Source organism: Dromaius novaehollandiae, chromosome 9 (assembly GCF_036370855.1).
Source record: "Dromaius novaehollandiae isolate bDroNov1 chromosome 9, bDroNov1.hap1, whole genome shotgun sequence".
Taxonomy (NCBI): Eukaryota; Metazoa; Chordata; class Aves; order Casuariiformes; family Dromaiidae; genus Dromaius; species Dromaius novaehollandiae.
In genome coordinates this window covers 2,777,799-2,800,679 of record NC_088106.1, presented here as the reverse complement: position 1 = coordinate 2,800,679, position 22,881 = coordinate 2,777,799, and the positions used below count along the sequence as shown (strand labels likewise).

Here is a 22,881-nt window from a genome sequence, read left to right as displayed (position 1 = left end):
CTAGGTCCAGGTATGGGATCCCCTGTACAAGAGACACATGGACCTACTGGAGCAAGTGCAGCCCGAAGATGCTTAAGGGCCTGGAGCATCTTTTATATAAGGAGAGACTGAAAGAGCTGGGACTGCTTAGCCTGGAGAAAAGATGGCTCTGGGGGATCTTCTCTGTGTATAAATACTTGATGGGAGGAACAGAGCAGTTAGACTCTTCTCAGTGGTGCCCAGTGATAGGAGGAAAGGCAGTGGGTACAAACAGAAATACAGGAAATTCTATTTAAACATAAGGAAAAAATCTTTTTTTATTTGAGGCTGGTCAAACACTGGAACAGGTTGCCCAGAGAGACTGTGGAGTCTCCATCCTTGGAGTTAAGTTTAAGAATCTGTGGTTTGAGCTCCAGGACCTGCTAATAACATCTCCTGAAGTCCATGGTATCCGACCTCTAATTTGTGTGTGTTTTGATCTTTTTCCATGGCTTTTCTTTCATTCTTTCAAGAAGTTAGGGTAACATCTATTTACTGTCTGATAGGGAAAGATTAAAGGAGTAATTTAATTTGAGGTTTAGGAGAAAAAAAATACCTTTATGATTAAATTCAGTTGGATATGGGAATTTCAGGCCCCAGCCTGAATTCCTGTCTTGCCCCATGAGCCCAGCTGAGTTAAAAAAGAAAACTCTAATACAGTTACATGGTGATGCAACTTACAATACTGAGCTTCCCAGGTATTCTGCAGAGTTCTCCATTTAGATGTGTGTGATGAGTTTGCACCTTTCTAAAGTAAGATTAACCTTATCTGAAATGCTATTTATCTCAGAATGTGTTAATCTGATTTTTTTCTATTTTCTCTTTTTCTCCCTAATGTAGTTGACAGCAAAATTGAATCACCTTACTACTGAGTTGGGCATTGAAAGGTGAACACTGAATTTTCTATTACTTGATTTTTATAAATGTATACACTGCAGCATTTGATAAATTTTAGACCTTCTGGGGAAAAAACAAGAATAACATTTTGAACACAAAGGCTCAGTCGTTGACTCATTGCAGAGACCATTGGTTTAATTTTTTTGGTTTATGAGAGGAAAAATGGATTCTCTGCAATATATTTTGAAAACTCAGGGAGCTGGTTTCATACTGGAGCCCTTGCTATTAGATGTGTGTTACTCCTGTGGAGTTGGAGATGCTCAGGCTAGTGAGAATGCTCAAGAAAAAAGACAAAAGGTAAAGCAGCACCAAAGTACACCTGAAGAGCCTGGGGTTATGAAAATTTTGGTTAGGTCCTGGCCCGAAGCCTTGACTCTTACTGTGGCCTGTATACATAAGCAAGAGGAGAATGTGTATATGAGAAAGGCAGGAGCACATATTAACAATATGTACTGCTTTTTTCTTTCAAGAAAGTTAGCATAAATGCTGTATTAATTTTAAATGTGGATACATAGTACAGATTACTTGGTATCTTTAGTAGCTTCAGAGGGTAGCTGTTTAAAATTAATAATCACTCCGTTAGCCTATAGACTTAATTAGAAAGAGAAACAGCTAGATGCATGTGAAAACAGCCTGGGCTCTGGATGTGCTGTTTCTCTGCAGCAGGCATGCTCCGATTGCCGAGCTCTTAACTCAGGGCAGCTGAGAACAGCATGTTCTCATGGTTACTTTTCAATACTGCTTTTTCTCTGCTTCTAGGACCTTTCTAAAAGCTTCTGGCTCTTAATAGGTGCTCAGGCTCTTAGTTTATCATTAAAACAGTGCCTTGAGGTCAGGCAATTTTTCTTCTGTGTGGGAGTAGCTGCCTTTACCCTTCTAGGGTAACTTCTCTTGTCTTGTGTTCTGAAGGACAAAAAACATGAGTTACTTGGGCTTTCATCGACAGTTTGATGCATTTGTCCTAGCTACCCTTAGGCAGATTTTTTGCTTAAGCCAAGTGCAATCTTCAAACTATTCAGGTATTCCAAAAGTAGGAAGAATATACAGAAATCTAAGAAGTGAAGAATACAACTGAACTGTTGAGGTACTCCTCACCCTACAGAGCTTGTAACTCCAGTGGCACAAATCCAGCCCTCAATACAATGTGATTGATATAGTATATAAAAACTCGGCAGTGGAGTTATGCAGCTCGGTTAGCACAGGTCATAAACTATGCAGCTCAATTAAGAAAGCCCTGTATGTGGGAAACAATGTGCATAAAAGTAGATGCCTGAAGTAATAAAATATGCAGTTCAATCAGTAGATGATGCAGGTGGATAATGAAAATATGCTACCTGAGACGCAAAATGTGAATGTGAGAGTGTATGTGCATGTGTATATGTAAAAATAGCCTGGGTGTGTTTGCAGCTAGTCCATCACAAGAAGACAGGCTGCTGAGCGGGTGAAGCACTGTGTCAGATGTTGCTCGTTGCCTATGAGTATTTTGGAACTTTCTCCAGAACAATAGTGGCTATAAAGAAATGCCTGTGCAAACTTTTTCTATTTCTGATATACTTTAGCAGCGAGATGGCACCTCGATGCACAGCAGATGTTGCCTTTTGTGATGCAGATGAGTCGTTTGGAGCAGTGCAGCTGCTAATGAGCTCTGTGTATTGTTACAAGGTAGGGCTGCCAGGCAATAACCACGTAGGAACCCGACTAACAAACAGTTACGGTGCTGAGACGGGGTCTATCTCCTCTGAGACAATGGGTCACATCCCATAGTTTTTAGTCTTCATTCAGGGAAAACCTCTTTTAATTTCAGTAGGAGCTTTGACTTTGTCTGGAACACAGGATTTGGCCTTTAGAAATAAACAGCTATTCTAAAAGTGTCAAACGAGATTGCTCGGCTTTGCCAGTAATTGAAGTGGAGTATAAGCAATACTTAGTATGCAAAAAATAAAATAATTAGAATAGTTAGAAAATAGCTTTGCTAGTTAATATGGAATTTGATGAAATGTTAGGTTGACATCTAACATTTCTTATTTGGCAGGACAGTTTACAATCCTGGATAATCCATTTAGTGTATGAAATAATGCAAGTACACTAAACATTGGGATACTGCCAGTCAAATGTTTAGCCCAGAAATGCTTCTTGTAAGCTGCTCCATATAGAAACCAGAATTTTTACTTTATAAATGTCTGTATGGTTATCCCCTTCTCTATATGGGACAGCAGATTGGCATGAGGTAACTTGAGGAAGTATCTGCTGGGAGAACAAGACTAGAAATCCTTGTAATGACAATAAGAGTCTCTGCGTTAACTTCAGTGGACTTCTGAGCAGCCCTTTCTTTTCTGGAGTGAAATATTTCTTCCTCGCAGGAGTGGACACGCCAGGATGTGACATCTGAAAAAATAAAATTAGCTATCCCTTATTATGGTAGAGGAAACATTGAATCTGGTTCTACAGGTCTTAGACCAAACTTGTGATATCTATGTACGAGGCATAGCTGTGACTTAGTGAACTGTGTAGTATGTGATCCATGAAGAACTCGCTTACAAGGGAGATGTTTTTATGGCCCGCCAGGTATTTGTATTATCACTGACTCCATCAGAATCAGAGGAATCTGGCCAAGCTTTTAAAATCTGAGCAGGTTAGGGGAACATTCATCAGTGGCTTGTTTGGCAAGATCTTGAAAGGTGCGTGTCCCATGTATTTATAGGACAGTAAGAGGTTGCACTGTGCGGGATCAGGGCTCTGACAGTGCCACCATCAGTAACTGACCACGGGGCACTACAGCACAGAACAGAATTTCACTCTTCAAAATCGGGTGATTATTAGTCAAATATGTAAATTATTTGTAGGTACTATCTGTAATTGCTGTAACACTTGCATCAGGCTTTCCTGTTCTGGAAGGTTCACTGTTCTTGGTTTTCCCTGGCTCACTCTGGGAATACAGGAGACCTTTGTGATCTAGACAGACTGCAGGAACATAGAAGTGTTCTTTTCTTTTTTTTGTGTGTGTGTGTTAATGGGGTGGGGGTGGGAATTTTTATAAATAACCTAAATTAAAGTGACTCCAGCCTGACTGTGAAATTAATAGAGCTATCAAAAAAACCCACTGTCTTTATACAACAGCTGTTAATTATTTACAAGCAAACTTCTGCAAGAACAGTATTGTAGCTGTCAGCATTGTCATTATTAAAATTAAAATGCTTCGAGTAGAAGATAACATGACTCATTTAGGCTAAATGCAGTGAATACTGAATATTCTGTTTCTCCTTGCCAATTAGTCACAGTGAACAATAGCATCTCTCTTTCCTACTGCAACGTCTATTCAAAGAAGTCTAACAACTGTCCAACAAAACAAATATTTTCAGGGTTTTGTTTAAAAAGGTTTTCAGGGTTTTGTTTAAAATTTACAAATTCATTGTACATATTGCAATAAAAGTTAGACAAGTTTGTTTTTTTCTAGGATGGAGGGGCAGAAAAACTACCTGCAGTGAGTAAATTTCCAGAAAATATACGTGAAAATCTTTTGGACTTATGATATGATATTGTTCAACATGTGTGTTATATGCTTTAGAGTCATGAATTGCTCAAGTGCTCCTTGCTGTCTCTGATTTAATTTGTCTTTCCAAACATATCCAGGTCCAGTGGTAATTTCTTGTGGTCTTTGTGTAGCTGATCATGATTTTTTTTTATAAACAGCAAGTGGGATGTCAACTTTCAGGAAGACTGTGTGGGGTGGCTTGAGTCAGTCTTCCTGCGGCTGTGTATTCTTTCCCATGCAATCTTTCATTAGCTAATATTTCATTGTTTTAGTGACATTAATGGTGTATGTCAGTGCATCCATCAGTGAGGAAGTAGAAGGAAAAGAGATGAGGTATGAATATGTTGAGGTCGTAAAGGGTGATGCGAGCATGGCAAGTCTCTGCAGATCAGAAGGGGTTGAAGCATCTAGCTAGGAAAGTACCACGTCACGCTGTCTGTCTTCACAGTAATGCCATCAGTCGTCTTCCCAAAAACTCTTTGGGTCTCTCTCACTTGATCGTTACTTTGCTGCTGTACATCCTCTAGCCTACTGTCTTTGCTGGTTTTCTTTTGGGATGATCAGACGATTCTGGGAGCAGAGCACACTTGCTTCGGAGTAAGAGCAGGAAAGAACAGTAAGTGCTGGAACTACTGTCCACCTCATGGCATGAAGAGAATGAGTTGTCTGAGAAGACAGTTGAGACTTACCCTTTTCAGCATAGCAATCAGAAGATTGCTTCTGTGTAAATCTTCTGAGGACTGTGCTTAGCTATGACTGTAGTTGTGCTTGAATAGGTAGTTGTGCTTGAACTAAGTACAAAAATAGTTTGCTCTTCTACATTTTCTTCCATATGAAAAATTAAGATTGTCAGACACTGGGGGAAGATGTTGCTTGGGTGCTATTAGAAGCCAAAAGTTGGCTTGCGGTGAGTGATCTGTTAATTTGTACTGTATGACGAGTTAATTACTTAGCTGCAGAAATACAATCCAAGATCCTCGGTTACAGTCTCCTAAGCCAATGATTAGGCCATACTTCCTCTTGAAACACTTTTTTTTTCTTTTTGTTTAGAAAACAATTTGTAAAGTGAGAATTTTTATATTCTGCTAACAGCTTCCAAGTTTTGAGTACTCTCATGGGGGTAGGAGAGAAGCAAGCTGTATGTTTTATATACATACTAACTTGAAAGGAAGATACAGAGAACACATAATCGCATTTTATTAATAAAGATCTTTTTTAGTGTCATTAAAAGTAAGTGTTCATCCACTATTAATTTTGTGTTTGGTTATAGAGGCCATGCTGGAATGAACAGGAACAAAAAAGCTATTCCCAGCATTTACGATTAAAATGGAGGATGCATATAACTGAATGTGGATTCTATGGAGCAGATATAATTTGTAAATCCTTCCTATATTGGGGGGGGGGAAAAAGCTCTAACAAGAATGGTGCAAACATGCCTCCTCATTATCTCTGGGCAAGCAGTCTCTGTTTTTCCAGGAGCTGGCTAGCAGTGCTTGACCTTCCAATTTGCTTTTCTGAGAGTTGGTTCACTTGACATTACTTTGCCTGTTATTAGAAAAATGTCAGTGCTGGAACACTCCCAGCATGGGTTTGCTCGTATGCTGTCATACATGTGGCGAACATAGCCCAGCATCGGCTCTAAAGACAAGATCCTGCCGGTCCATACGTAGGATTGGCTTCAGTTAGGGTCGATTCATTGGAAATCTGGAATTTACTTGTTAAAGGAAAGTTAAGGAGAAAAACTTACAGATGTGCTTTAAGTGGAAGGAAAGTGTGCTCAGCTTGTGTGCAGAAGGCTGCCAGAATTATTTAGAAATCACTTTTCCATTACAGTTGCCAAGCTTTGGATGTATTCTGCTGGCTGTATCGGGTCCTGAGCATTGGTTTCACTGGGGCAATTGCACTTCTCGAAGCCTGTCTAAAGTTCTGTGATTTGGTGAGATACAACCAGTATTAACTGAAAGGATTTATTTCTTCCAAAGTGTCCTATTCTTTCCTAACTTTTCTTTTGGCTAATCTTTCCCCAAAGATACTGAGGGGGTCCAACCTTCTGCCTGATTTCTGAGAAGAGGCCCCGTCAGTTATATTAACTTCTGCAATTTCCTTGTTACTCTTAAGCAAGTTATTAATTAACTGAATGTAACCACTGGCTGTTGATAAATCCTTTTAACTAATTCAGATTCCATATCAAGCTCAGATATTTTCACTTAAGCTGCTGCTGAAGTTGAGCTTTGTGAAGAATTAGTTCTGATCTCTTTTTTGAGTGTTAAGAGTTGGGGAAAGCAGAGAGAAGATATTTGTTTGCTTGATTCCACATGACAACTCCCGGGTAACTGAATAGACTGTACGGTTGGCTTGATAAGGCTACGCACGGAGCCAGCAGCCTCACATACCAGCGACGGGGGGCTGGACGGGGGACTGCCAATTGTAATGGATTTTATCAGAATTTCTCTAAAGACCGACAGTTTGCCTTCAATTATTAATGTTTTTCAGAGGTTTCCCTTCTGAGAGGTATGAATAACTAACTTAAATATGCATTCGTGTAACATTTTCAATAATGAATAAATTACTACATCGAAAGAAGTTAACTAGCACATCCAAATATTAAATAATGGAAGAGATTTTTGGGAGTGTGGGAAATGTAGCCTTTAAGTAGTGTAACTCTTACTGTTTTTGATGTGTATGCCAGTACTATGGTTATTACATGTATAAATGTATTACAATAATGTTTGTGAAAAACACATTGTAAATTAGCTTGAAGTGCTGTAGAAAGATAAAGCAGTGCCTATGTATCTGGGTGCATCACAGCATATGTGTTAATCCTGCAGCGTTCTTAATTCATCTTTGGGCTCAAAAGCATTTCGTTTTCCTCCCCATCCTCAAAAAGCACTTTGTGCCCAGTGATGTAGGGTTATTGCCTTACATTTGAAGCAAACGCAGACTGGAGAAGGCATTGGCCCTATTAAAACATATACTGAAAACAAACTGGAGTGGATTGCCAGGCGCATGGAAAGAACCTTAGGGCATTCAGTTATCGTTCGGGGATTGATATCGTAGGAGACTTGGAGGGACAGTGATTTTGTATTTATTGTTCTAGTTCAGTTTTTACTTTGAGTGGAATTCTAGGAGACCTGTTCCTGTAGTTTCCCTCTGACTGCTCTAGTCTGTTTAGTCTCTGTCTCCCTTTTCTTCTTTTTTTTTTTTCTTTTTGATAAAATTTTATAGCAAGTCCTTTTCCTGTAACAGCACTGTAGCGTTCAAAATTCATCACAAAAATGAAATCTCATCGAAGAAACACTTGAACACACAAGCTTTTGACAGCATCACCATGACAATGAACGTATTGGTATTTGTTTTGTGATACAATTTATAGTATATTAGGAGTATGTTTATTTTTAGCATAATATTTTAATATCAAGCTATTTAGAAGTGGAATTCTTACAGGGATCTGTCTTACTGATATTTAAAAAATGGGAAGTTTTATGAAGTGTTACATATGGCATCAGTGTGTTCTGAAGCACAGCGGTCAAATTTAAACCTTTATGATTTTTTTAATATACTGAGAATTGCAGAAAACTGTCTCCACAGTGTATAGCTTGTAAAGTAGATGCTCTTTTTAAACAACCTTTCTTTTGTGTTAAGATACAAACTGCTTGCAAAAGCAACACTTGAAGTTTATAGGTACATTCTTCACTTCTGTATTGCTACTTCTGCATGAATTGTCTCCAAAATCATCTCGGAGATCTGTGGAATCTGGTTTGTTTAATGCAGCATCTGACTTCTAAAACCTAAGAATTAAACCAGTGTATCATAGGAGAGAATATTTGCCTGCATGCCAGCTTACATTTCTAGGGAGAATACCAAACTTATTTCAAAATGGGGAAAGTAATGGAGCCTTGCAATTTCTAGTAAAGAGATGCCTCTTAAGAGGCTGTGCAATTCCTCTGGATGTTTTACAGTTGCTTGCAGTACGAGTACTGTTTCCTTTCATATGAGAAGTGGATGTTGAGAGCAAGTCAGTTCACGGCTCCTATGACTGTAGCAAGGTGTTTCATTAGCAAAAAATTTTTTAACCATGCCCTAATTAGTAGACTTCATAATTCATTGTTTCACCATCTGATCTAGCCTCAGCATCCATAGGATTTCTAGATGACATGAAGTGTGGAAACCTGTCATGACAGAAAAAAACGGAGGGGCATGTAAGAAACAATGGTTGTCTTGTGGGAAGAGTTTAAATATATGCAGCTGATCCCATGGGAACTGCTGTCGTCTATTCACCCTGTGTGAAAATGATGCTCTTTCAAAATAATCTTTAATCCTTTTCTTTCACTGGAAAATGTGAGAACTTTATTTGAAAGTTTCAAGAGTGCTGTATTTTAATAAGTAAATACTCTTCAAATGTAAAAATAAAATCATTAGTGTAACCTGAGGGAAAAGTTGTCTGAAATATCTTGTGGTATTTTGTTGTGATATTCATAAATCACATATGTGAATGTTCTTGGAAAACTTTCAGACCCAAACTAAGCAAGGAATGTATCCAGGCTTGCTTTTTCCTCCATGGCTGCATGTAGGGAAGGAAGTATGCAGTAATCCTGGAGCTAATACAGACTTATGTAACTGGTTGAAGCATATACTTTTCCCACAAAATAGATTTTTTTCCCCTCTGAGATAGAAAGGCATTTCAGGAGAAGGGAATCCTGTCTTATACATAAAGTAAGTTTGCTTTGAAGATAATTCTAGTCTTCCCCCTATTCGTAGGGAATTAAAATAAAACTAAATGTGCAGTTGTTGAAAACTTTCACCCTCCGCCCCAGACAGAATGTAAGTCTAAACCTGTTTTTGTTCAATCCATGCACGTGTGAATAACTTCACAAACTCCCACAGGGTTTGGAGCTGCTCTCCTGCTTGTTTTTTTTTTTTTTCTTAATAGGACCATGTCCTAAATATTACATTGTTTGGTGAAATGCACAGTCTTATTTCTGGCTGTATCATGCAGCATGTGTTTTATAGTCTGCATACAGAGTGCTGAAAAGGCAAAGAATTACTGATACTATTTTGCTTTCCCATAGCTTCTTTCATCCGAGCCATCCAAAGCACTTCATACAATCCAGTGCGTTAAGCATGGCAGCATGTCTGTGAGGTAAGGAAATTTATTCCCCCCCCCCCCTTTTTATGGATAGAATAATGAAAACATTGTGGTTGTGATTTGACCAAGATCACCATGGTAAAGCAAGGCCTCCAGCCTCCCAGTCCTTTAACACAAGTGCCTTAAATTAAGTGGAATTCTTCTCTGTGACCATCTTCCTGTCCTGTGTAATTTGCTTTAAATTCTACATTACTGCTTAGAGCTGGATCCTGCATAGTTCTCAGAGTTTATACCTTTGAGGTGGTTGGGGTGGTTTTTTGTTTTGCTTTCATAAAGTGAAAGTTATCTTTTGTTTACCAAAGAATTTTTGGCTCATGTGGTAACTTGGTCCCTAAGTGAAGAACAAGAAACAGCAAAGGGAAACGCTCCAGTTCTGAGCCGCACTGCAGCCTGTGCAGAGTGCCGTGCACTGTGCCATGGCAAACTGCACGTTACCAAGGGGAATGGGGTTTGAATGAATCAAGCAACGCGACCAGTCGCCTCTTGGGAACGCTGGTTTTCCACTGGTTTTGGAGTGTAACATGTAGTCAGTGTGGCCCAAGCGAGGTGATGGTTTGCACCCAACAACCTGTTGTCCCTTGATGTAGACTGCAACTGGTCAGTGGCTTTGAGAGCCTGCAGGGAATACTGCTAATGGCTGTGGGTAGATGGATTTTAGCGAGGGGATGAATTAGCTCAGAAGTTGCTACCGTGCATTTAACCTCCTCCAGAAGTGAGGCCATAAATTAGCGTGCAGTATTATGTTAGTTCCCTTTTAAGTTTAGTTCAACAGTATAATAACATTTAGGTGTCTCTTGCTTTGCAGCAAGTGATCTAGGAGATGCTATAAGATTGATTTAACACTAGATGCAGATGATCTACTCTTCTTGAAATTTCTTATATATGTTGTGAGGATTTTCTCATATTTATGTTACTTAGAGAACAACTATATTAACAATATTGTGGCACAGGTGTGCAAAGCTTCCCCCTTTGTTTTCAGTGGGATAGCACCATCTGGGTAAAATCTAGTCACCATACTTCCATTATGAATCCTTTGAAAATTAAGGAGGTGATTCTAATTTCTTGCAGAGTTTGCTTTACTATAAATTTAACTTTTTTGATCTCCCCACCTTCCCTATGTGATTTCAAGGGGGGTACTTCTAATGTCCATCAGCAGAATCTGAGTTCCTGATAAAATCGTAGTACTTGGCTTCTCAGCTCAGAGTTCCACCGGCTGTTGGATGGCCTTAGGTCCAACTGCCCTTTTACATGGAATTTTTATTGTTTCTCTTCTATTATTGGAGGAATTATTTTGCAAAGAAGCCAATTCAACGGCTTCAAGCTCTGAAACCTGTCAGGCTAGCTTTTATTCTGACTGCTGCTGATAAGGAGCTTTGGTAAGAATGCTGTGCCTCCAGCAAGGGAGAGACTCGCCTCGGAGGGGAACAGCTTCGAGGTCCCAGGGAACGTATGACTCTGTTTTCCACGAAAAGGGAAACTAGGTGCTGAAAATCAGAATCAGAACTTTGAATTAGATGTGGGAATGTGCCGGGAACCAGTGGAAATGGCCTGTGTCATAAGCTGGGTCTGCATAACCATGACTTGAAATTTGTTAAAAGAGCTGGAGCCACCACTTTGTTTCCACATTTTGACCACATATGGATCCCTACCGCTAAACCCCCCAAGCGATGCAACGATGTGGAGCCAGACAGGAGTTAAAAACTTCTGCCGAGACCTCTTTCGTCTTTTCTGTTGATTGTGTACCTGGGACCCAAATGTAAGTTGTTTTGTGTTGATCTGGCAGATACAGTAATCTCTATCCTATCTGAACAAGAAGACACTGATAGATGGTAGGAAATCCAGCTTATGAGGCATTTCAGGAAAAATACTCTGAAGCAATTTTATTGTCCAGCCTGACCCTATTGTGGGGTGGGGGGGTGAAGAGAACAGTTAAAAGATGTATTTTACAAGATTATATATATTATGCTTTTCCCTTCTCCTTAGTACCAGCTACTTATTAGCAGGAAACAGAATGAGCTTGTAGTGAGCAAGGAGATACTTAAAGGACAATTTCTTCCTTAGAAGAGCTATACAAGATAAATCTTTTCAGCACTGTTACGTAATGTAAGTATTAAGAAGATTTGCTATAATTCCATTTCAAAGAGCTTATGGTAAGTAAATGTTTTTCAGTATTGTCCTTAATGTTGTCTGTAAAAATTACATTGGAAGAATCTGTTTGTAAGATAGAGAGGGGCCTTTCTGAGAAGCTCTCCTTATGCAGGAGCACATTGAGTAGAATATCTTTCCCAAAAGCTCGAGAAGAGGCTGCTGTGTTTCAGTGCAGCTGATCAAAGGCGGGGTTCAAATGGAGCTTCGTTCCTTAAGCGTTTCTGTAAATTATATGCATGGATTTTGTAATGCTAGTTATGAAAAGGATTGTTAAAAGCCAAAATAAATTTCAGACCCTCTTTTGTATTCATGCAAAGTGTTACAGAATGATGACATTTATTCTTTTGGATAGCAAATGTATTCTATGCTAAGTTTTGTTCGCTTGTTCTTTTTCTTTCAAACTGTGTGAGCTTATTGAGGTTTTTTTGTACATTCTTCCTGAGGAAGGATAGCTTTCCACTAACACAGAGTGTTCTGTTTTCTCTGTTTAAAAACAACTGCACTCAAGTGGAGTAGGCTTTGTATTTTGTCCTAGGAAACAGAGCATTTCATTGAAAGATAAGGCCTCTGCATTTAAGTTCATTCTAGTCACCTGACTGAGCCGTTGGTAACTTTTAGGCTGCTTTAGTCTGCATTCCTGGCGTGCCTTACTCCTGGCGCTGGAATTAACAGCTTCAGGTTCACTGCTTGGAGTGGATTCCATAACTTTCCACTTGTTGTGCCCTTGGATATTGCCTGTGGCAGCACAAGAGCAAAGCAAATACTCTGTTTCAAAGAACACAAACTCTTCATCTGTAAGCATCATTAAGAATGTCACTGTGGAGTCATGAACAGGTAAAAAAGAAAAAAAAAGAAAAAAAGAAATCGGTTTGTGGCTTTTCTTGAAGTTTTGTTTTCAAATTTGAGAATTACTGAATGAGTACGATGGGCCCAATCCCCTCTGTACTTACACCGTTACCTTCAATTCAGTGACTGGTGACTAATATTATAAGGATTGTTGGGAGAATCTAGCCTGTTATGCTCTGGGTTTGGGGATTTTACTAGCTCTTATCTGCTTTTGTCTTGTGAATCGAGGAAAAATCCACTGTAATGATACTAATAGATTTAGAGAAATTAAAAAAAACTTAAAAGTAGGCTTATGGCAGATCAAATGCAGGGTGCCAAGTATGCTATTAAAATAGAGATTGTTTCAGTGAAAGATTTCCAGAAAGCCCTTGGCGTTTTGTATCGGTTTTGCCCTTTATTTGACTTTTACGTTTTGTTTCTGAAAAATAGGGTAATTTTAATGCCTGTTACTCTAATTTTATGCCATATCTCAAATAACAAGTATAACTGATATGGTATGCTACAACATAGTACTTTGTTCATAAACTCCAAAATGAACACGGATGAGCTGAGTTTGGCCATGAATCCATACGGGCCATCTGGAGGACTTGCTTACTCGATCTCTTGCTATCCAATGAAAATCAGTAAGTATTCTTCGATACGAATGAGTAAAAATAGGGTAAGATCTTCTTTTTGACAGTGCTTGTATTTAGGTAATGTTTAGATACCTATATACAAAGAACATTCCTACCAACCCCTGATGCATTTGAGTCAGGCAGAAGCAGGCATGAGCTGTTTGTACCTGGCTGAAATTGGTTTAATGTGGCTATGCGCAGGTATAGCAGTTTCATCTAATGCAGAGCTATGTGGAAAATCTGATGTTTGATGCCTTAATTTGACTGTTATGCTTACACAGCCCCTTCATCGCTCTGTGTAGGTTATGAGTAGCTTATTCATCACAAAACTCTCCATTCTCCTAAATTTTATTTCAGCTAATACCTGTCAAATCTCAAACACTTTTTTTCTTTTCTTTTTTCTTTTATATAAAGCTACAGGGAAATTCTACTCATTGGAAATATGGAGATGTCATTTAAGCAATGTGTACAAACAAAGGCAAACTGATGCAGTTTTAGCAACTGCTTTTCTTGTGCATAACACTTGAAACTAACTCTTACTCTTGAATAAACATGAATATCATATATTTAGCATGTCTCCCTTAATGTCATAATTTTATGTCAACTAACCATTTTACATGTGTATCTCATATTAGTGTTCCTGCACAGACAGCCACTAGTAACTAAGCAGAAACTTTCTTGTTTAGAATATTACATATTTGTATATCTTATATACATACATTATATATATATTTTTATATACACACTATATATGTGTATGTATGCATATCCTTTATACTTGGGTAAATTTACTTTAACTCTGAAGGAACTTTTGACTAACAAAACAGCAAATGGCCTTCTTCACAGTTCTATGAATGATACTATTTATCTCCTCACACTTCATTATAGAGAAAATAGTGATGAAATGGAAGATGCTTTTTAGTGTAGCGTATTATAAATAACTTGAAGGAGTGAGATTGATCATTTGTGTACTAAAAAAGGGCCACCACTGATGCAATTACAGCAAAGACCTCGAGGTGAATGTCGGGCAAAGCTTGTTCAGCGTGAGGTCTGTTAAGCTGTACGGTGGCTTTTGGGAAGAGTGAGGCATTCCAGCCTAATGGCACCTGCTCTAAATTTAAAAAGTAGATTACATGTAATGCTAGAACTGTGCTGTTGCACATGCATGTGATGAGAGTTGAGGAACTCTGAGAAAAAAGTTACGTTTTGCTTTCCCAGAAAAATTTCAGAAAGTTCTAAGTGAACATGTAACCTAGCTGTTAATGCGTGTGTTAATATACTCTGAGCCATGTGCTGTGTATTTTGTTTCCCCTTGTGACTAATGCAAGCTTTGCATGCTTCTGGTTGGTAGGAGTGCTTGCGAATGTACTTTATTCCTTACGTGGTTTATGCCTTTCTCTGTGCAGCTTCAACCAGGGGACAGTTTCCACCACTGCCTTTCCCTTTCCAGCTCCCTGTGAAGCCCTGGCAGCCAGGGAGGACCCTGCACTTAGGCTTTTACACCCTCTGGGCTGGGAGAGCAAACGTTGGCCCTGCTTCTGAATTCCTCTCCAGCCTGTCAGCAGCCTCGTACGCTCAGGTGTTCTGGATTAACGCTTCTGTTGTGGGCTGTAGTTCATTAATTCCACTCAAAGTGAACATCCAGTGGCTTTGCTGCTTACAGGCTCAGCCCTTCGCTTCAAGCCTTCCTTGTCTGAGGACTTGGAGTCCAGTTCACCACGTGCTAACTTCCTCGGGCAGTGGGAGCTCTGCTTGTTCTTCTCGTTGTCCTGGATCTCTGAGGAGATGGCATAAGTTTTTCTTAATCCCCGTTTTAAGGGATTTTTCTCTTTGTGGCTGAAAATTGTGGCTTACTGGGTTTCTCTGCCATCATGAATAGTGCTGGTGGGAAAGTGTAGGAGTACAGTCCCTTTTCCCATTCCCCACATGTGAGGCCATCATCCAGACTTGGAAGACTCCCAGTGAGACATCCATTTGACCGAAATAAATTTTTGCCTATCTTGGCAGCCTCCAAGGAGGGTGCCCAGATTCAACAGGATGGTGATGGTGGGGAGGACCCCGGGTTGGCTGTCCTCTCCCGTCATGTGCAGGGCTCCCTGGGGCAGCATGACTGAAGTTAGGGATAACGACCCTCACCTAGAAGGTGGGAAGGAGCAGAGGAGCCACATCAGCATGAGGAAAGCCTCGGTAATCCCAGAATACCAAACTGCGTTTCTGTGAAATGTGGAAAAAATAAATCCCTTCTATACTTAAGGCAAATGTGTCCTCTGGGGTGCTTTAATCATCAGAGCACAAGTGTGGTACTGTCCTCTTTCATGAGTGTGTCAGTGGTACTAAACAAACCGAGGTCCCTGCTTCTGCTCTGCTATTGTAAAATTCCCCAAGAAAAAGGCATGTGTAGTTTCAGCTCAAGTAGGTGTTTGTTTTACATGGGTTGAGAAGACTGCAGGTATCATTTTGGCAACAAAGCTGACTTTTTTCTAAACAAAAATCATTATCTTTTGAGTCTTATGAATAGTGTAGTTCTGGGGTCAAGACACAAGAGCCCAGAAAACAAACTAAGCAATTTTACCCACCTGCTCTAGGTCCAAACTACTATTGACTGAAGAAAGGAGGTTTGTAATCCTTATCAGTTAGTCAAGTCAGCATCCTTCTCAGGACCACCTTCTCTGTGGTATGGATTGAAATGACAAAAACTTATTTTTGGTTATTAAGTTACTTATTGTTCAGCTAATTTAAAGCTATTCAATATACAGTTGATGGTACATGCTTAACTACACCCCCGTGTCAGGTGTGTATACCTCTTAAATGCACCATTTAACAATTTTTGCTGAACTGGAGAGTGACAGGCAATACTTCTGCTAATAACTGCTTTTTTTTTCCCTTTTAGATCATGGCTGAGAAAGTCTTGAAATATGCCAAAGACACATTCTTCCTGCTAAATTGATCACTAGTCAACAGGATTGTTTCCATACTATCCTCATGTGACCCCTTCATATGCATGGTACATGCAGGGATCTGGCTGACTGGCAGAGAACATCAGCCATGCATCACTTGTTTGGACTGGTTTTGGCACAAAAGGACCTTTCACGTGCAGGGGATCTTTTCTCCTTAGATGATGCTGAAATTGAAGGAAGCCTCTCAGAAGCTCTTGAACAAATAAGAATAATTAGTTCATCTGTGGTAAGCAAAACACTGTCCTTAATCATTTTGCATGAGATTAATGTGTTGTATAAAGTATTAAGTACGGGGACATATACAATTTAAATCTTTACAATCCTGAAGAATGCCAAGCAAAATGTAAGATTTAATGTAAGTTTTAAAATGTGGCTATCAAACTTGGTTCCCACTAGCTGATTCCATTTAAAGGTATTTCAAGTTGATCTTTGTCATAAGCTTTAAAAGGCTCTTTAATAAAAATTATTGAAGAGTAACAGGAGTTTAACAGTACAGGTGCACTTCATATGAAGTATGTATTTGCTGTAAGTACTTCAGCAAAAAGTGTTCTGAGTGATGATAAGCCTACTGATTTCTTTTATTAAACTCTAAGTACCATCCTAGAGAAAAATGCCCTTTACCTTTTCTGCTCATACTCCTGACTTTGGTCGGTCTGTGACGTTATTTGAAGTGGGCTGGCTATACAAGCCCCAAATTGGGCCCTATGTGGTGAACTTAGAGTGTGAGTGTGTGCGTGTGATATATTTTTTTTTTTCCTCTCTTTTCGTGGCTGTTAAAAATGTCTTATAGGTTTTTGGAGGAGGACACAGAAATAATAGTGTATATCATCACTGTACAGTTCAAGGCCGAAGGAGTCCAGCAGCTGATGTCATCTAACTTCCTTTGTCACCTGTCTGCCCCTGTGTTTTGCCTTTAACTTATGACTGACTACAGCATAACTTGTGTACAGTTTGTCGATCAGCCAGTCCGTTCCTTAGTTATATTTCAGAGGAGACTTGAGCCTGCTGAGCCACTTCAAAACTTCTCATGTCCACTTTTGATTGCAACATATATCAGTTTGCAAAAGGGAACTGGAAGCTTTCATGAGCCTAAGACAGTCAACTAGCAACAGGTATATGTTCTGAGAACGGTGCTTTTCTGGCATGTTTATAGCATGTGATTTTTTTAAAATCAGTTTTGGCAACATACAAACCTCTGACTTTCAGAGCTTTGATCACCGTGCTGCTGGTTGCCACAGGACCTCTAAATCATCCATTAGGAAGGCCACTCTGCAGAGGCTATTCTTTTCTGCGGTAATTTCTTTGACAGCAATTACATTTGCACAATCTTTCAGAACATTAATCAAATTATTTTGGCTGTTGTCTCTGCTGTTTCGAATCTACTTCTACTAACCTAACTGCAGATTGTCAGATGCTGCAGAAATTCCTCCTAATGTACTTTTTCAAGAGAAAATTACTGAATTTGCTTCCAAATTTTTTACAGACATACCAGTTTGCATAAAACTGCTAAGCCATACTACAGCCTAAAGAAAAATATTTTTCTGCACTGTTAAGTTCCTGAAAGGTAATTCCCACTAGAGGGCATCAATGATCAATGAAATGCTACTTTTTTTCTTAAAAACCAATGTAGAACTGTTTGTTGCAATGTTAATATTCTAATACTAGAATTTGACACTGAGCGCATACATTTTCCCCCAAACATGAGGAATTTCAGAGACATGTAGACAGGACCATTATGCTTTCTGTGTCCAAACGGCACCAAGGACTGTGGTATAAACAGGATGTTGAACCTCCCTTCCCTGCTCCTGGGTGGCTGCTCCCAGCTTGTCCCAGCCAGCAACTGGCTGGGAATGTTCATCCATTTACCTGTTTGTCAATATGTAACCTAAAGCAAAAGAAAACATGTAAATGTTCTTTAACAAGTACAGGGATTTTCTGGCATACCGGGCAAAGCTCCTAGAGTGTCAGCCATGTATAAAGCCAGAGAATTGCTTATGAGACAGGCCAAAATGTCATGTCTTCTGTGTTTCGTATAGCGTGGTAGAAAACTGCAGCTTTAGATCTCAACAGAAGCAACCCCAACTCCACTTCTGTAACCTAATGCAGAATTTGGCCACGACCATTTAAAACTCTGCTTTAACTTGCAAAAATGATGACTTTTAATACTTCCATCTGTCTCTCATCTTCATTAGTTTTTAAGGCAGAATAGTAGATGTTAGACTGAGGGATGTCTGTTGTCATTTCTGGGCCTGGTTCTCCACAGGAGTCTCTTACATTAGTGCAAAGTGATACCCTTTCATATCCGCATGGCATACATGTAAATAATTACGGGGGATTACAGGATTTTGTGATAATGCCTATTTAATTAGTTTTTATTCATTGTTACGTTAATACTAGTTGAACCTAATTGTGTCCGCATCAGGGACTGTGTGATGTGAAATATTTGGGACCCTGCACTTGGCTATGTGGATGTAACAGTTTGTTTGAATTTTGAGATGATTGTGGAAGAAAAGGCCCGTGCAAGTGGTTGTAAGGTATATGTCTTCAGGCTCTGGAACCAGAAGGCCATGCTTCCTGACAGAGACTACTAAAAATCATGTGATAACATGTTTACAGAAAAACAGGTTGTTTCTTCTCTTTTTTTATTGACATTTAAAGCTTAAAATGGTGTATTGTCTGCGACATGATTAGCTTCTGTTTTTAATCATTCTAAACTTTTGAAAAAAGATGTATTTGAAGAAAATGGACAGTTGCAAGAACTTAATGACTTTGATTAGTTTTGTGGGTCTTCTTAAAGAATGTTGAGTCATTGGCAAATGTTCCTTCTTTGAACTAGGACTACCAAACTAATGACAATGACCAGGCTGTGGTGGAAATCTGCATCACGCGAATCACCACGGCCATCAGGGAGACGGAGTCCATAGAGAAGCACGGGAAAGCGCTGGTGGCTCTCTGGGAGTCATGTTTGGAACACAACCTAAAACCTTCAGGAAAAGATGAGGACACGCCACATGCCAAAATTGCATCTGATATCATGAGCTGTATCTTGCAGGTAAGACTGAATTGAAAGCAATGCAGCATAATGCATACCTCAGCCATGCAGCGTTATCCTTTTTAAAGCCGCTGTACTTTGTTTTCTGAGGGGGCATTAGAGTGGTTGCGTTGGTTTAAAACCAAGAAACTGACCCCAAATGTTAATGTTACTACATGTATGCAGTATCCATTGTGATGAATCAGAAGTTTTGGCAACTTTCTTATCTTTGGAAATGTCTTGACTGTTTAGTGCCAGATTTCATTATACTGATGTTCCATTAATTCTAAGTAATTTGCACTTCATGTAAGAATGGAGGGCAGAGACCTATCATTTGTTGTGGTTACAGAAAGTTTTATCTGAAAACGCTTAATATCAAGGCATAGGTTATTCTTTGTCGTTGTTCTGGAAAGCAGCAAAATATCAGAAATACTTTAATGACTTGAAATTTAGGTCATCGGATATCCTGTCAGTAAGGAAGGTCTCCCTTTAAAATTTTGATTGCAAATGCTGAGTCCAGATACAACACAAACTAACTTCCAAACTAAAATCTGATCTTGACCATAAAACTCAGCCCTTCGCCCTCAGCCAGTTAAAGATGATTTGCTCCTTTAAATATTAAATTGTCGTATACATTTAACTGAAGCAGGTTTCTAAATGCGATTCCCACTGAGATTATAAAGTTCTTTGCATGTCATCTGGAGAGAAGTTCCTTTTGCAAAGAAATGTTAGTTTGCCTGTTACAGTAATGGAGGGGGGGAAATGGTTTTAATTTTAAGGGCCTGATAGTCAGCATTCAGTTCCCTCTTTCAAAAACCTAGTCGTCTCCCTTGCTTCATTCACTGATAACGTACCTCTCATCCAGATCTTTTAGGAATTGCATTGCGTTATTGGCTACGTCAAGAAAGGAGTTCCCGTAAATGAAATGAGAAAGCTGTAAATGTACATTTACTTCTCTCTCAAATGCAACTTTGTCAGCAAGCTCCTTTGCATTTAAAAAAAAAAAAAGAAATAAAGCATAAACTGAGTTTTTATATAATATGTGAGCAATAGTTGAAGTAATGAATATCTTACAGCTGAGTTGAATCTCACAGCATGTTTCTGTTGATATTAGCAGCAGGGAGGTCTCCTAGGTTTGCAAACTTCACAATATCATATTATTGAAGTCTGTTTTTCATTGTCACCTTCACATTTTCCAAAGTGTGCTGTCATGCCCTGGTACTTATAATGGAGCAACTGAAACCTTACTCATCCTTCCATCTGAATTAAAATCTTTCCTTGTCTAAGTATTTTATCTTTATTATGAGGGAAAAATCCCATTCTTTGAAATTTTCTTAGAGCTTTTAAATCCCAGTCAGAGGGCCAAACCTCATCTTCCTGTCCTTTCTGTATGGATTTCTGGAGTATGACTTGGAGGCAGAATCTGCCTCCTACTCAGTTGTGCTTCTCAGTCAAAAGCAGTGAGGCAGTATGTTGATTTAAGCATGCTGCTGCATAAAGCTCTATTCTTCTTTAGGGCTTTTCTCATTAATGAGACAGTCATTGGTCATATAGCAGTTGCTGCAATGAACTATCCTGACACCTAGGAATTGCTGCAGCGCGTTCCTCCTTCGGGCTGGAGGAAAGGGACTGTGCTGGAGCTGCTGCAGTACTCCGTTGCATGACAAGTCCCGGCGTTGGAAAACCCTCGTAGCCAGTTTAACTTGGCTCTTGCACTACTCAACCAGTGCAAAATGCAGCCTTAATTAGGGTCAGTCCTGCTGTCAGTGAGGCTAATGGGGAAGGCAGTTACTATTGATGGAGGCAGAACTGGCCTAGTAGGCAGTGTAGCAGTGTGTATGGAACAATAGGATTTTGGGGGTTGGGTTCCCCCCCCCCCTCCGATCTACATTTATTTTTTCAGTGCTGCTCCAGAATGAGCATGTGTTAAGTCTGGACTGCCTTTCTTTTCATTGTTTTGTTGCTTTCTGAAACATCTGGGTCCCAGTGGTTGACTGATTTCAGATGCTAATTAAATATAATCATATAGCGGGATTATTTTCAAAAACAATGATGTAATCCAGTTTCAAAGAGATGATCAAAACTGAGTGAAGATGAGAGAAAAGCACTGATTGAGGAGGTTCCAAAAAGAATGCAGGTCCTCAATTACACACACAATATACAGATGACTGATTGCAAGGGGAGCTGTGCATGGGCGATAGATGTGTGTAGTATGTGCACACAATTCCACATACAAGTAACTGGAGAAAGCAGTTTCTTACCCTAGTGTCAAAACCTAAGTATACATACAGATACCCCTGAAGTTTGGCGTCAGTTTGGAGACAGAATTTAGCTGTGTTTGGTGCCACACACAGAAAAATTTCAGTTGACCCTCGTGTTCAGTGAAATTGGCTGGGATTTGAGAAGGGAAATCTTAACTAACAGAGGAAAACTGATGATCATATACTGAAGTGATTACCAGTGTACCTAGTGAAGATGCCTCTCTTGACAGGTATGCCTTTGATTTCAAAGTTAATGACATCTTTTTTCCTCTCTTCTGCTCTTCAAAAAAGTGTGTTTTTTTTATTTACTTCACAAAAACTTCATGAAACTGCAATTTGGAAAGAGTTCTTTGCATTCAGTGAGCAATGCTATAGGGTTTTAGTTCTGATTTATGGCTTTGGGCTCTCACCACCCATTGCAGCCATTTTCCTGCCTTGCTGTGAGTTTCTAAAACCAGACAAAGAAACCAAACACGAAAGAGAAACCTCGCTGCTAGGTCGAATACAAGGAAGATCCGACACTGCAGAAGTGAATGTCTCTAGGGCTTTCTCCAGTGTGACTATATGGTGCTCTGATGCTGTTCTGCATGTGAATGCAGCACGGAAGTGACTAATTTTCGGTCAGTTTAACGAACACGGACTGGCTTCTGGGGAGTAAAGAGTGTCGCGGTGCAGGTATAGCAGGGTGGAGAGGAGGCGGGTGCAGTGAGGAAGAGGAGAGGAAGCCAAGGCTCCCTTTGAGCAACAGCAAAACTTTGGTGTGGCTGAGCCGTGTTGTCCTGCCTCATCCACAGTGGTGCTGAGTGAGGAGTCGGCTGTTGCTTTGGGTGGAAACCTGAGCAGGAGGCGGAAAGGAGGATAGTGAAGAACAGGAGCCTGGAAACAGGGAATCTCTTAAAGTGATGACAGAGATGGAAAAAACAAATTATTTATGAAAATGATTTTCATATATTGATTACCATTTAACAGTCAGCCTTCTAATGACCTTCCCTTACAGAAATAGGAGTACTAAACCCAAATTACAAATAGATAATGCTGTTTTATACCTGTGCTTTGTCGCAGTCGTTTAGCAAGAGATTCCGTTTTGGGAACGTAGGAATTGCTTCTCAGCGTGGTCTCTGCAAGCACAAAGATGTTCCAAAACTCAGATCAGGGTGGTTGAAGTAGTCATGCAAGTTGCACCTCCGATGAGGGAAGCTGTGACTTGCGCTAGGGAAGATTTCCTTCTACGTGGAGTTAAGAGACTCTGCGGCTTGACTCTGTGACTGCAATGCTCTGTCTGCATGAGCATTTAAAGCTGTTCTTATCGCTAGCCCTGCTTGGGGCGAGACCTCTGTGAAGAGGAGGTCGCTACGACAGAGGACCGAAACGGAGCAGTACATCTGTTAGCGCAGTGAATGACCTTTACCAGTCAGCAGCGTGACTGACTGC

General features: G+C 39.8%; 1 protein-coding gene across 13 annotated transcripts in view; it reads left to right on the top strand.

Moving 5' to 3' along the window:
• The first annotated feature begins 11,578 nt into the window (after nt 1-11,578).
• Nucleotides 11,579-22,881, top strand: part of VEPH1 (ventricular zone expressed PH domain containing 1) — a 118,851-nt gene continuing 107,548 nt past the window's right edge. For 8 of the 13 annotated variants that reach the window (XM_064516539.1, XM_064516528.1, XM_064516534.1 and 5 more), the window contains exons 1-3: nt 11,579-11,696; nt 16,092-16,384; nt 18,995-19,210. In XM_064516539.1, the coding sequence (XP_064372609.1) occupies nt 16,199-16,384; nt 18,995-19,210 (402 nt within the window). In that variant the 5' untranslated portion in view covers nt 11,579-11,696; nt 16,092-16,198. Of the gene's footprint in view, nt 11,697-13,088; nt 13,211-14,663; nt 14,781-15,329; nt 16,385-17,136; nt 17,271-17,364; nt 17,452-17,641; nt 17,723-18,994; nt 19,211-22,881 lie in introns of those variants that run through there. The other 5 variants (XM_064516537.1, XM_064516538.1, XM_064516530.1 and 2 more) reach the window with 5 other exon arrangements.